Source organism: Molothrus ater, chromosome 4 (genome assembly GCF_012460135.2).
Source record: "Molothrus ater isolate BHLD 08-10-18 breed brown headed cowbird chromosome 4, BPBGC_Mater_1.1, whole genome shotgun sequence".
NCBI classification, from domain to species: Eukaryota; Metazoa; Chordata; class Aves; order Passeriformes; family Icteridae; genus Molothrus; species Molothrus ater.
Window position 1 is genome coordinate 45,380,703 of NC_050481.2, and position 13,490 is coordinate 45,394,192.

Consider the following 13,490-nt stretch of genomic DNA (forward strand, 5'->3'; position numbering starts at 1 on the left):
GGTAAGGAGTCAAGGTTGACAGTGAAATGTTTGGTTTGGTGGGTTTTTTCCACACACAATGTTTCTTTTTCTAGTGCAGACTGCAGCGGCAGTCCCTGGGGACACTGAATGTCTTAGCACTTCCCATGGGAATGAGAGATGGCAAAGACATCAGAGGTCATTTAGTCTTTCCTCTGGCCCCTGCAATGTAGTTGTTTTGTTATTGTTAGCTTAAAATGTGCAAAGGAACTGGGCTTCCACTATTTCCTTTGGCAGACTGTTCTACACTTGGCTGTATCTTTCAGGAAGTTTTTTCTGATTATCAGCCTGAATTTTTTCCTTTCTTAGTTAAGCTCCAGACCACCTTAAATAACTGCACTCCTTGCATAGTGTATATATCCATCAGATATCCATAGGTATCTGCTGTGACATGATTATCTGTTCTACTGTCCCCTTGGCTCACATTTCTTCTGCTGTTATTAGTTTTGGATAATTGATGTAGCTCATGAGTTTACATTCAGCTTTTCACCTCCTGAGTCCTTTGCAAAAAGGAGCCCCTTTACAGCACCTTGATTTGAAGGAAGTGGGAAGATGGGGACTGGCATTTTCAAACTCATTTCTGGGCACCTCTGAGAGAAGTCTTATTTATGGAGGGCATCCATCTGGTGGATCCATGCTCTCTGAGGGTCAGATTGCTGTGTGAAGAACTTGGCTGTGTGTACCCAGCACTCAGGGTCACTCTGGGGACCCTACCCTTTTCCACCCCCAGCCAAGAGGGAGGCCCCTGGGTTGTACTCTGCTGTGTTTGGTGGACTTGAGCCTTCCTGCAGCTGCAGGAAGATCAGAGCTTCTTCCCACTGCTTGTTGGCTCTCCAGGGGGTTATTTTTCTTTATCCTTGGAGACATTGTTTACTATTTTGTATTGGCAAGGGCAACTCGCTGCATCTTCTTGTGAGGTATAAAGAGAAACAAGTATCTTGAGAGGCCTTGAAGCAAGTGACAGGGTTTCATGAGAGTGCTGACCCTTGCTTACACAAGCAGTGGGAATAGGATTTGGCAGTGTTAAAAACCAGCCCTGCCAGGGAAAACATCACCAAACCAAAGCAGGAGAAAATGGAAATGTCTTGGAGGATACCTGTGGGGCTGGAGTCCTCCCTAGAGGCATGCAGTGGCTTAGGGTAAGAAGGAAATAAGTCAGATTTTGATGACTATTAGGGTTTTGGCCAAGGTAGAGCTTTAGCAAAGGGCCTCTGCAGCAGCAGGAGGTAAAGCCATAGCAGTACAGAGAGGCTGGAGTGTACAAGAGGGTTTGGCAGCACCCATCCACATGTTTTTCACAAGTGGGGGGCACCAGGGGCTGAGGACACCAGCTCCTCAGTGTGCATTTAGTCACCTGCATGTGGAGATGCTGCTAGGGTTTGGCTGAGAGATTGTGAAAGCAGGAGAAAGTTGTGCTGTGGAGTGGCAGAGGGTGTTCCAGTTGGTGAGCCTGCATGGCCATGGGTTGGGTTTTGCTGGTACCATCAGTGCACTAGCCTGGTGCCCTGGGTTGGGTTTTGCTGGTACCATCAGTGCACTAGCCTGGTGCCCCAACCAGAGGTGCCTTGGAGCAGGGCAGCTGATCATGCCTTCACTGGTTGATCTCCCTGCCTTCCCCAGTGACCTTGGCACAGACCAAGGCATTACTGCCTCTCCAGCAGAACCTTCTAGCATGCTTTCAGCTTCGGTTTTTCTCACCCTCCTCTCATATTTCTAGACCAAGTGTGCCAGATTTAGGCAGGGGAAGGAGAACTACGTTGGTGATGTCTCTTCTGACCTGAAGCAGCGGTTGGACAGCATCACGAGCAGCCAGAGCTCAGCAAGCTCTGGCTTTGTAGAGGAGCGGTCCCTGAGTGACGTGGAAGAGGAGGATGGTAGGACAAATCTTCTGATGTTGGAGCATGTGCCATTGGTGGGGCTGATGAGGGACACTGGGGACTGTGTGATTTCCGAAGCTCCCTCAAAACTGTGTGTGGGGTATTCTCTGGATGTCCAAAGTTCCCGAGTGTGGATTATCTAGATCAGCATCCCAAACCCCTCAGTCCAACCCCAGATAATGTCCTGTAGGAAAAGGGTCTGTTTTTAGTGTGAAGTTTTTGGAGATATGTCTATTTAATACCCCAATATTTTGAGGGGAAATTGCAGAGTACGAACTCCAAAGGCAGTGCAGAGAGAGATGCACCAGCGTGCCAACTGAATTTCCTTAATGTCTACCCAAAAGTTAAATACTGTGAAACGCTATTTGATTCACTGCTTATTAGCAGAGAGCTTGCATTGCCTTCCCTCTGCCCAGGTGGTCTGTCAGGAACAGGAAGCCTGAATTATCCAGTCATTCAAAGCCTCTCCAGGATGCACATATCCTCTGCAGTGGTTTCACTGATGCATTTGCCATGTTCTCCTTTGGCAGATGCAGCATGAAATGCTCAGTGCTGTCATTTCAGAGGCTGCTAATTTCACCTAGGGGTGAGATCAGACTAGTTATGAGGAAAGCTCTACTTCCTGTACCTCTACTGCTACTAAAAATCATTTAGTGCAAAGAATACATCAGTTATGTGAACGGGGAGAATGATCTTGCAGTTTCAATCCAATCTAATAGGTAATGTCAGGCATGCACTTCATGCATTTCCACACCATCTTGGTCCCTTTCCAGTACGCCCTGGTGTAAATGTTGACCCTCTGGGCTGGAGCATTACAAGAAGTATGTAGACCTGAAGGAGCCCTTATGGTGAAGGTTTTAGCCACCAATGTTGTAGTTTTTGGTAGATGTCTGCTTAAAATCAAAAGCTGAACAAAGTCACAGAGTTGTTTATCTCAGCAGGAACTAAATGCCTAGGTATCTCTGGATATTTGAGTACATTATTCCTCCAGGTCACCAGATGATGAGGTTAGGATTCTTCTACATTAAATTAGCAGGGCTTCTTGCCAAATCAAAGTCCTTCTCCCTATGGCATATTCTTTTCTCATAAAGACTAGGTGGGGCCTCCCTCTCCTTGGTTTCTAAAGTCATCTGCTGAAACCAGAGAAAACTTTACTGTCGTAGGAATTTGTGAGCTGAATTTCAGTTGTTTTTCTTTTGAGATTGTTTTGCAAATCTTTCCTCTGGAAATAAGCAAGGAGACGCCTAGGGTATAACCCGTTGTCTCAAAGTTTATTTTGCACAAGACTAGTTTGATGGAAAATGGGTTGTTAGTGATAATTATATAGCTAAAAAAAAAAGTGCTTGATTTGCTCTTTCAGTCCAGTGTGGCATAAGGTTCGGATGGACTTTTACCTAACAAGCAGTTATTGGTGAAATCAGTGACAAAGGGCATGTTTGACTGTCATCTGATTCTTTGCAGCTGGTCCTGAAGACCTTTGCAAGAACCCTTTGACCATGGAGGACCTCATCTGTTATAGCTTCCAGGTGGCAAGAGGAATGGAGTTCTTGGCTTCACGCAAAGTAAGGAGCTTCTCAGGAAGAGTGGCATGTTATTTATTTGACTGCAGGAAGTAATGCTGTAGGTCTACAGAAGGAAACAGCATGTTCATCTTTGGACTGGCAGTCAGCCGCAACATTTTCTTTTTGCTCTAAGACATTCCCAAATCATTAATGCTACAGAGTGAAACAGCCCATGCATTTATTGACACAAATGTTAGTGATCTGTATAAGGTTTATGGGCCACCAGTTCATAGAGAAATGGTTAAGTAGTTGGAGGAGGGGAACTGACTTAAAAGGACAATTGAAGGAATTAGGGAAAAATCCCTGGTAAGAGGAGCTAAAAAAGAGTAAAGGATTTTGCTCTGAGGAGGTTGGTTGTACCTTCTCCACTGGGATTGGAAGGGCAATGTGAGGAGAGACAATATTCAGCTGTGAAATTTGTATGGGTGACTCTTTGGAGAATCTCTTGCCACGGACACCCTGGCAGTCAACATCACTTCACCTGAATTTCTCCTTCTAGAAGTATTTTTCTGTGATTTGTGGCTAAATATGTAGAGTACATGTTTCAAAGGATGACAATTCCAGCAAGAGTGAGGAATTGCCTGCAGCTGTATAGAAACAAAAACCACTTAGAAATGGGAATAGAAAATAGAAGCAGGAAATACAACACTGCTCTAGAGTGCAGGCTCGGTCTTCAAGAGCAGACTTCAGAGTCTTTTTCTAAAACCATACTTTTGTCTGCCTCTCATATGAATCCCAATTGACGTGCAAATGTAAAAATACCTGCTTCCAGAATCTGCAGTTTCAATCCATAGTAGAAGCAAATCTGAAGCCACTTTTAGAGCCTGATTATTTTTTTTTACTTCAGGCTATTGAATCTTGAGTTTTGAAGTGTTTGGGTTGTTAACTAAGCTGCTGTTCTGCATAGGAGAGATGTGGACTTCTTTGTCTGTAGTAAAGATTAGTTTGTGTTGGAATCAAGTCAGCATTTTAGTGTGGTGTTTTTTCAGAGAAATAGTGGAGTACACAGATTTGAGTGAACCTAAGTAAATCTAAAGGTAATCAGATCTGAACCTGTTTTGTGTTAGCTTCTTAGGATAATTAATTAGCTAACTTCAAAGGCCCTCTCTGCTCAGTGGATAAACAGACGTATGTTTGGACTTGGGAACACAAGTCTCCCTGAGCCAAACCAGTTGTGACCATCAAAAAAGCACTTAAAATCAGCAACTGTTGATGCTGAGGTTTCTTTTTCTTAAAAGGTTTTAAGAATTATCTGGCCTTTGAGGGTAAGAGAGCACATATGTGAAAGAAATCAGCCCTGTGGACAGAGCTGTGACGACAGGCAGCACATGAAGTTGTTTACTTCTCTTTGCAGTGCATCCACAGGGACCTGGCTGCTCGTAATATCCTCTTGTCAGACAATAACGTGGTCAAAATCTGTGATTTTGGCTTGGCTCGAGACATCTACAAAGACCCAGATTACGTCAGGAAAGGAGATGTAAGTTTCAGATTATCTGTTTGATAGAGAATTAATATGAAATCAGGACTTCTTTTTTCTTTTTTTCCCTTAAAGAGATTTTTGGAAACTCGGTGTTTTGCTAAACTGTGATACCATTTTGTTTATGGAAATGCTTTTAGGCCAGACTACCCCTAAAATGGATGGCACCGGAAACCATTTTTGATAGAGTATATACCATTCAGAGTGATGTATGGTCCTTTGGAGTTCTGCTGTGGGAAATATTTTCATTAGGTGAGTCACTTTAATTTTACTGAGCCGTCTCTGAACAAAAGAGTCTGAAGAAAGCAGTCAAAGTGTTCTTGGAACCTCTGTAGCATGTTCTTTTTACTTCTTGAAAAATTCCTGTATATTTTCTCCATCAAAATAAAATACTCAAATTTTCTTTAAAATGCAAATGTAGGAACATGGGCTTGAAATGCTTCTTCGTACAATTTCAGTATGTGATGATGTGCCTCATTTACTCAGTCAGTTGCTGTTTCCATCATAAATATAAATTGTTTACACATCCAAATACACCAAATTGTCTTATTAACACAGACCATAGCAAGTTATTTGCTTGAAAATGAATCCTCGAATTTAAGAGTCTAATGCATTAAAATTACTGTTGCTTTCATTTTAGGCGCATCACCGTACCCCGGAGTGAAAATTGATGAGGAATTTTGCAGAAGACTGAAAGAAGGAACGAGAATGAGAGCACCAGACTATACAACACCAGAAATGTGAGAAACTCTTCTTCCATCTGCCCACATTTACCCCACACTACTAGCGGATGCAGGAGCAAGCAATGGGTGCTGTCTTCTTCACGCTGGTATTTTAATTGGTTTTGTCATTCCAGGTACCAAACAATGTTGGATTGCTGGCATGGAGATCCTAAGCAGAGACCAACTTTTTCAGAGCTGGTGGAGCACCTGGGGAACTTACTGCAAGCCAATGTCCGTCAGGTATGTGACCTGTATTCTCTGGTGGCTAAAACCACTGGCTGAATCTGTCCTGTCCTGCCAGCCATCACAGCACTCCATAGCTGGGTACTGTCTGCTGGAGCTGTCAGGGAGCCTGGGCCTCTTCTGCTGCCCCCACTACTGACCAGCAGTTGGGTCTCTGACTAGCAGAGAGTGACTTGTGGTGTAGGGATCCCAGAGGTTGTGTTGTGGTAACCAAAAGCCACCCTGCCCTGCCAGCAAAGCTTCCCGTGACACTACTGCTGTCTTTGCTGGGCAGTTGTTGGCACAGGCTCGGTTCCCTGCTCTGCTGCTGATTTCTCTGCTAGCTGCAGAGGCATTCCAGCAGGTAGCTCCTGTTGATCTTACTGTGGCAAAGATGGTTATCTTTGCGTATATGAGGGTGTGGGCTGCAATGCTTTTAATGGCTATCCTGGAAAACAAGGATATAAGAACTTCATTGCCTGTGAGCAGCTCCATGCAAATTAATGTGGTAAGACATGACCTGTGTGCAGGCATTGCAGTAGGAGAGCCCACTGTGACCAGGTGGGGACATGGGCCTCGCTCCCAAGCTCTCCATCTTGTGGTTTCCTCTTCCATAGATGTGAGCCCACTGAATGAAAGAGGATGGATTTGGCTGTGTGCTCTATATTAGACAGACTCTCCCTTTCTAACCTCTGTGATAATGGGAATTACACTGCCCTTCTAAACTGTCAGGTTAATTTTCTTTGTGGCATTGGGATTCAAACATTAATGAGATCTACTTTTATTTTTTCAAAGACATCAATAAAAAGTCCAGTTTATACATTATGTTACAGTATATAAGAATTTATTTAAAAAATAAGTAAAAGTACTTGGAAGATTAATAAGAACCACTTCCTTCTTTTGATGTAGCTGCTCCTGCAATGGTGTTATAATGTTCATAGTTTAATAAGACACCCACCCTGTTGGGCTGATGCATTCTCCATGTACGTGCATGTATCTGTTTATGTCTGTGTGTCTCTGTAGCCTATTTAATTTTTGTGTTTTTTCACTGTTCTACAGGATGGTAAAGACTACGTTGTCCTTCCTTTGTCAGTGTCATTGAATATGGAAGAGGATTCGGGTCTCTCTCTCCCAACTTCACCTGCTTCCTGTAGGGAGGAAGAGGAAGTCTGTGATCCTAAATTCCATTATGACAACACAGCAGGAATTAGGTATTTTATATGGTGGACATCCTACTGGGGCCTCTGGGAAGGTTTTGTTCATGCTGGAGGAAGGGAAAATGAAAGGAAGAGACTTCAGCTGCCTGGTCCATATTTAACCTTCTCCATAGGGATAAGAAGGAATTTGTAAAGCTTTTTTAGGCAAAAGCTAGTTTCTTACCTTCCCAGTTAGTGATTTTCTTATTTATTTTTATTGTTGCTACCCTTTCAAGACTTGGTATTCTCATTCAAAAACAAACAAACAAAAAAAGTAAACCCCATGAAAATATCTGTTGTTTGTTTTTCAAGAACCAGAACATATAGAAAGTTTTACTGTTCCAATTCAGTTGTGGTCACAGTGTTCTTGTGTTGCAGCTGCCAAGAACATTAATGATGATAGAGCTATCATTAATAACCTCTCTGGCATTTCTCCTCCTAAAGTGAAACATTGGAAAACAGCTCATGAATTGATGGCCAAGGAGAATGTGACATAAATAGTGTTGTCACTGTTTTTGTCCACTGCTTCCTTCTGGTGGGCTCGTGGGGCATCCTCAATGGTAAATGCTGTTAGGTATCATGGCAGAGGTGACTTTCCAGTAAGGAGTTTGTACTAATGCACTTCAGGGGCTTATGCTGGACCCTTTGAGGACCTCTGGCATGGGATATAAGAGAGAAAGGAATTTTCCCATCCAATGCAGCCACTGAGATACTGGGAGCCCTGGATTGTTCAATGCAACCTCAGAAGAAGGAGGGTAGAAAGAGCAATGTGAACACCAGGGTGGGGACAGACTCTGTTGACAGGTTTCATGGGGCTTCCATGAAGCAGAGCCCTCTGCCTCACTGCGTGTATCATAACCACCACAGACTTGGGGTAGAACAGGATAACGTTTTTATGTCGTCCTAGAAAAGACTACGTAGGCACAATGCATTTCACACTTTGGGTGAACTTACAGTCCTGCAGCTGAACTCTGAACCCCATGTTTTAGCAGTGGGGCAGTTCACACTATACATGTTTAAAAGAAAAAAAAAGCATGATTTAGCACTGAAAACATCACACTTATTTTCCACTTTTAGTACTTCCTAGAAGGCTTTTCTTGTCCCCATTTCCTGTTACGAACAGAAGTAAAGCGCTCTGTTGACATTTTAAGGAGACTTTGAATCTCTTTTCTCTCATCTTATATTGTGACAGGATTGTGAAAGCTACCATGCTAGAAGAGGCAAAGTGAGGAGGTCAAGTCATGCTTAGGGGCTTTATTCTTATGTTCTGGTAGCTGAAAATTATTTTGTAGGCATGGATCTTGCTATGCTGGTAGTGGAAAAGATTTATCTTTTCAGAGATGTCGTTTTCAATCTTCAGAAAAGTGTTAACTATGAAAAAATATAATCTCTAGACCAAAGCTAGCAGAGGATAGCAAGCGCAGGGAAAACATGGAGAATATTAAAGAATCTTTAAATTGTTGATATAAGTTAAAATCAGCAGGACCTCCTAACATCTGCCCTATTTGGCATAGGAAAGAGATACGTGATTTCTGAATCTTGAAAGATTGTCATTAAAACCAGTCAGGTGAGGTATAGAAGAGTTAGCGTAAAGTGTAAAGATAATGCCTACTCTTGGAAAGAACAGAAAAAGTGTAATTCTGCAATCAGTTTAATTTGAATTCTAGGAACGATCCTGGAATAAATGTTCATATAAATAATGGTAAATGCCTACAGGAAAACAAATTAACTACAAATGGCCAGCATGGAATTGTCAAGAAAAAATCAAGTCACAGTAATCTTGTCTGGGCTGAGCAGGGGTGGGTCTCCCATACTTGGGAGGTCATTCAGATCAAGGCTGGGCTTCTCAACCCTCACCACCCTGGAAAACTGGCCGTGCAGTTCTATGCATATGTGTGCGTTTAATGCAGGCACACAGGGAGCTTCCAAACACAGAAGGCAAGTTGTGGAATGAACTTCTAGTTGTACAAGATCAGGGTGTCCAGGAGGCTGCATGGACTAGATTGTCCATTTGAGGGTTTGGTCCTGGAAGTGTTGGATGGGAAATAGATTAGATACCACTGCAAAGGAGCAGAACACATGGCCAGTGGAGAGAGCTTGAAAGAACTGGTTTTGTTAAGTTTAGGAAGAGAAAATGGAGAGGGAATATAGTAACCGTTTTCAATATATGAAAATTGCTCCAAAGAGGGTGTTAAATAATTGTTCTGTGTCCCCAGCATTAGGACAAATTTTATTTGAGCAAATACTTTTAATATTTTTAAATTTAATAAATAATAATATTTAATGTTTGAAAAATGTTCTGAATTGTGATTGAGTACTGGAGCAGGCTACTCAAGGAACTTGTAAAATCCCCACCAATTTAAATATATGTCTATTGGAGATAAGCAGGATTCAGCATAGCTAAAATGGGAAAAGGGGGGAATGATGCTTTTAATTGTCTCCAATTTTGCACTTCTAATGGATGCAGGTTACTCTACTAATTCCATGGCTTTTCCTTCATTAGCTGTTAAGAACATAAATTTGCCCCGTTTAACTGGGACACCATCCATTTCATTCCATTTTCACTTAGGCAGAAAGCTGAGGGTGCCGTTTTGTTTGCTGTGTTAGTATCTCCATGAAAGTCAATTTTATTTTTTTTGTCCAATATTTTTTATGGATGTCATCCTGAAGGGCTTCTTTTGGAGAAGAGCCTTCAAGAGAGATTTAGCACTCCCTGTCCTGATCCCCACGGCTTAAGGGCAGCAGTGTGCTGACTCTGCTGTTGTTGTCCTAGGTCCAGCCAGGGGTCTCAGAAGTGCAGTCCAAAGAGAGAGACACACGTCTGTGCTCCAGGCTTCTCTGTTTATTATAGTTCTAAGCAAAGCTTGCAGGAAGTTAAGCCCTCCAGTGTAAATGAGGAAAGAAGCTGTTTTCTCAAAGCCATTTCTTAGAATTTGCTCAGAGATCAATATTGTCAGGAGCAAAAGGTCAGAAATATGCCACTTTCTAGGCTGTTCATCCCTTTCAATAAATAGATATTTTGAAGTTTGCATAATATGTTTTGACAAAAGGATTAACTTCTCTGAAGAGAGATAAAAGGATTCTGATATCATTGTGCTGTTTGCAGCCAAGTTGTGGAGAGCAGACACAAGATTTTTTTATTTTGTTTTCTTTGCAGTCAGTACCGACAAGGTAGCAAGAGAAAAAGCCGCCCTGCAAGTGTGAAAACATTTGAAGATGTCCCATTGGTAACCACTGTAAAAGTTGTTCAGGAGGTGAGTTTGTCTATTTATACATACTGTCCTTCTGTTGATGCTTTTTTTTTTTTGTGGCTTTAATATTTTTCCATTCAATGCATTTCCAATACCTTTACAGGAAAACCAGACAGATAGTGGGATGGTTCTTGCATCTGAAGAGCTGAAGGCATTGGAAGAGAGTGAAAACCAAGTGAAAATACCCTTTAGGTAAGGCTTGGGCTGAACATAGAATTCAATATGACCTTTTACTGCAGTATGTCAGAAGACTGATGATTGGTTTCTAAAATTGTCCAGAAGAAAAAAATCTTTTCTTAAAGTATTTTCAAAAACTTCTTTCTTTCAAAAAAGAAAGCAAAATTATGCCTAATATGCCTGGTCGTCTGCATTTGGTATTAGGCGAGGGGAGGTAATACAGCTTTTGGAAGCCTCAGTCAGCACCCAGAAAGGACTTGTATTTATCAGCTGCAATAGCATCAACCACCCCTCAAAGGTACTGAGCTGGTGCACACAACTGAGCATGTCTGAACTGATGAACAGCTCTTGGTTTTTTGCTTGCTTTATTTTTTTTTTTCCTAATAGCTGGGACTCAATTTTCAAGATGTACCTGGGTGTATTTTCAGAGCATAGTACAGGGGTTTCATTGTGCAGTTCACAGGAAGCACAGTGGCATTCATGAAGCTGAGACCTCATATATGCTCTCTGAGAGCTTCTCAGGAATTATTTTTTTCCAGAACAACTCAAGTGCAGATGAAGATATACTGCAGTTACAATTGCACCACAGCTGAAGTAAAGCCTCTAAAAGCTTTCTCTCCATTTCATCTGTGGTCGCAATCTAACTCCTTGTATCATCATAAAATTAAACATCTTTTTCATGCATTAGTGAAGTTAGGGCATATGAAAAGGTCTTTCCTTGTAATCAAATGCATGTTTAAAAAAGCTTGAAGCCAAGTTTAAGTACAGCCTCTTGCTTTGGTTGTTGCTGTGATGGAAAGCAGCTGCCATCCACAGTCACCCACCTGCCCTCCAGAATACACAGCTCTCTCAGCCCTGTTTCTGATTGCTTTTTGCAGCACGCTGGTGCCCAGCAAGAGTAACGAGTCCGTCATGTCCGAGGCCTCCAACCAGACCAGTGGGTACCAGTCGGGATACCACTCGGATGACATGGACACCACCGTGTACTCCAGCGAGGAGACCGAGCTCCTGTGTGCGCAGGAGGCGTCGCCCCCGCTCTGCCGCGCCCACGGGCTCCCCTATGAGAGCCCCGCGCCGCTCTAGGCTGAAGCTGGCAGCTCCAGCTCCCCCTGGGATGTGCCTTCATCGCCTGGGCTGGTGGTATTCGGGTTTGATGTATTGGAAGATGGCATCCATGGGACTTAGAAAAGACACTTATTTTTCCTGAAGATGATGCAGAAGCATCTGGCAGCAAAACTGTGCCGTGCCAGGCTGGGGCTCTTTCCTCAAGAGACACTGGTGGCTGAGGGTGCCAGCAGAGCCCTGGCCGTGGTGTGTGGGCTGTGCCAGCCCCATGGCACAGGCTGAGCCTGGTGATGTCGAGCATCTGCCTGATGCGGGTGGCATCACGGCATTCGACTTAACTGTTCCTACTTGTACGAAATAATGGCACCTCCCTGCTTTTGTGGGGCTTTTTTTTGTTTGTTTTTCCCCTTGTGGCTGGACTCCAGGAAGGAAACAGCACGGCACTGGCTTCTTGTTTCTCAGAGTTATTCCTTGCTTGTACCTTCACAAACAAAAAAAGGAACCTCCAGCTCAAGGCTCTGGCACTCTGAGGGCCTGAGACTAAACATAGGCTGGGCTAAATATAGGTGTGGGTGATGGTCTCTGTCCTTGGCAGAGGAAAAAGGCTGCTGTAAAAGTCCTCATGAGTTGCATTTTCTCAGTGAAGTTTGTTAGTAGGGAGAAGACAGAGCACTGAGCCAAGGGATGGGACTCAAATAGCAGGGCCATGCCTGACCTCTGAGGATGGCTCTGCTCCCCTTTCATCCCCAGCACCCTCACTCATGCCTACCTGCCTCTGAGCTGCCCGAAACTGCTGCAGAAAATACTCTCCTCCCCTCAGATCACCACTTGGGCAGTCTCTCTAACAGGTAGAAAAGGCAATGTCATTTACTCCAGGACCACAGGAAGCACTGTGGTTCTGGTGGGGCATCCTGAGGGCACCCTACCTTCTCATCTCATTCCCCCTTCCTCAGATTTAGGTCTGACTTTTTCACTTTGAAAACTCAAAATCTGTTTGCAGTGGCAGAGATCTCAGTTTATGTAGCCTTGGGAATCCGTGACTGGTTTCATGGCAGCTCTGCTCTTCTCCGAGTGGTGAAATTGTGCCTAATTGTTGGACAACTTCTTACCTGTGCTCTTGTAGTCCCAGAACTCTATTGATAGACACAATGAGGACTACAAGATTTTAAAATGTAAAGCTATTTCTACTGAGTTCTTTTTGTATTTTTATAAGTATTTTTTTGTTTGTACTTACTATAATGTCAAATGCTGGGAACCATGAATATAAGGCATATACAGTATTTATAGCCTCTTTATGTAGAAATAAATGTAATATATTAAAATATAAATATATATTATATAACAGATATTTTACTATTCACATTTTGTATCTGTGTTCTGTAGCATTGAAAAGGTCACAAGTTTTTTTAATAGCTAAAACTTTTCGCTTTATTAAAAGGGACTGGAAATTTAGACCTAGGGGCTACAAGTAGGTTTGTTTTCTTTTGTTATATCTGTTCATGGGGAAGATTCTAAAGTACTACTTGTTTCAAGTCTACAAACATGTAGTAGGCGCATGTAGTAAAGGAACTTCAGTGATTTTTAGCAGTTGGCAATAAATACCTTTAGAGAAATGGTCAGAGGAAGAGACTGCTTGTATGAGCTGAATCTCCCCTGAGAAAGTTCGTTATGTTCCTTTGGGGATGGTTGATCTAATTTTATTGTGGCTTTTGCCTGGGGAGTGGCATTTTCCCTTAAAGCCTTATTCATCTTTTCCCACTTTTGTTTCTCCTAGCTCACTTCTCACAGACTAAATGTTGTCCCTGCTCTGGTGCAGTGAAGTCTTCCTTTATTTTAAACCTGTACTTAAAGCTCCTACCTTTTCACTCTGTTGTCCAATTTTTGACTTACTCTTCTGCATTGTGTCGGCCTTTGTTCTGAGGG

At 42.8% G+C, this 13,490-nt stretch overlaps 1 protein-coding gene across 1 annotated transcript in view; it reads left to right on the plus strand.

The window, feature by feature from the left end:
- KDR (kinase insert domain receptor) overlaps window positions 1–13,186 on the plus strand; it is a 30,646-nt gene extending 17,460 nt beyond the window's left edge. The window contains 10 exon segments of the mRNA XM_036382940.2: window positions 1,736–1,892; window positions 3,357–3,457; window positions 4,812–4,934; window positions 5,075–5,186; window positions 5,575–5,674; window positions 5,791–5,896; window positions 6,938–7,089; window positions 10,232–10,328; window positions 10,429–10,517; window positions 11,381–13,186. Of these exon segments, the coding sequence (XP_036238833.1) occupies window positions 1,736–1,892; window positions 3,357–3,457; window positions 4,812–4,934; window positions 5,075–5,186; window positions 5,575–5,674; window positions 5,791–5,896; window positions 6,938–7,089; window positions 10,232–10,328; window positions 10,429–10,517; window positions 11,381–11,585 (1,242 nt within the window). The 3' untranslated portion in view covers window positions 11,586–13,186.
- Window positions 13,187–13,490: the final 304 nt, after the last annotated feature.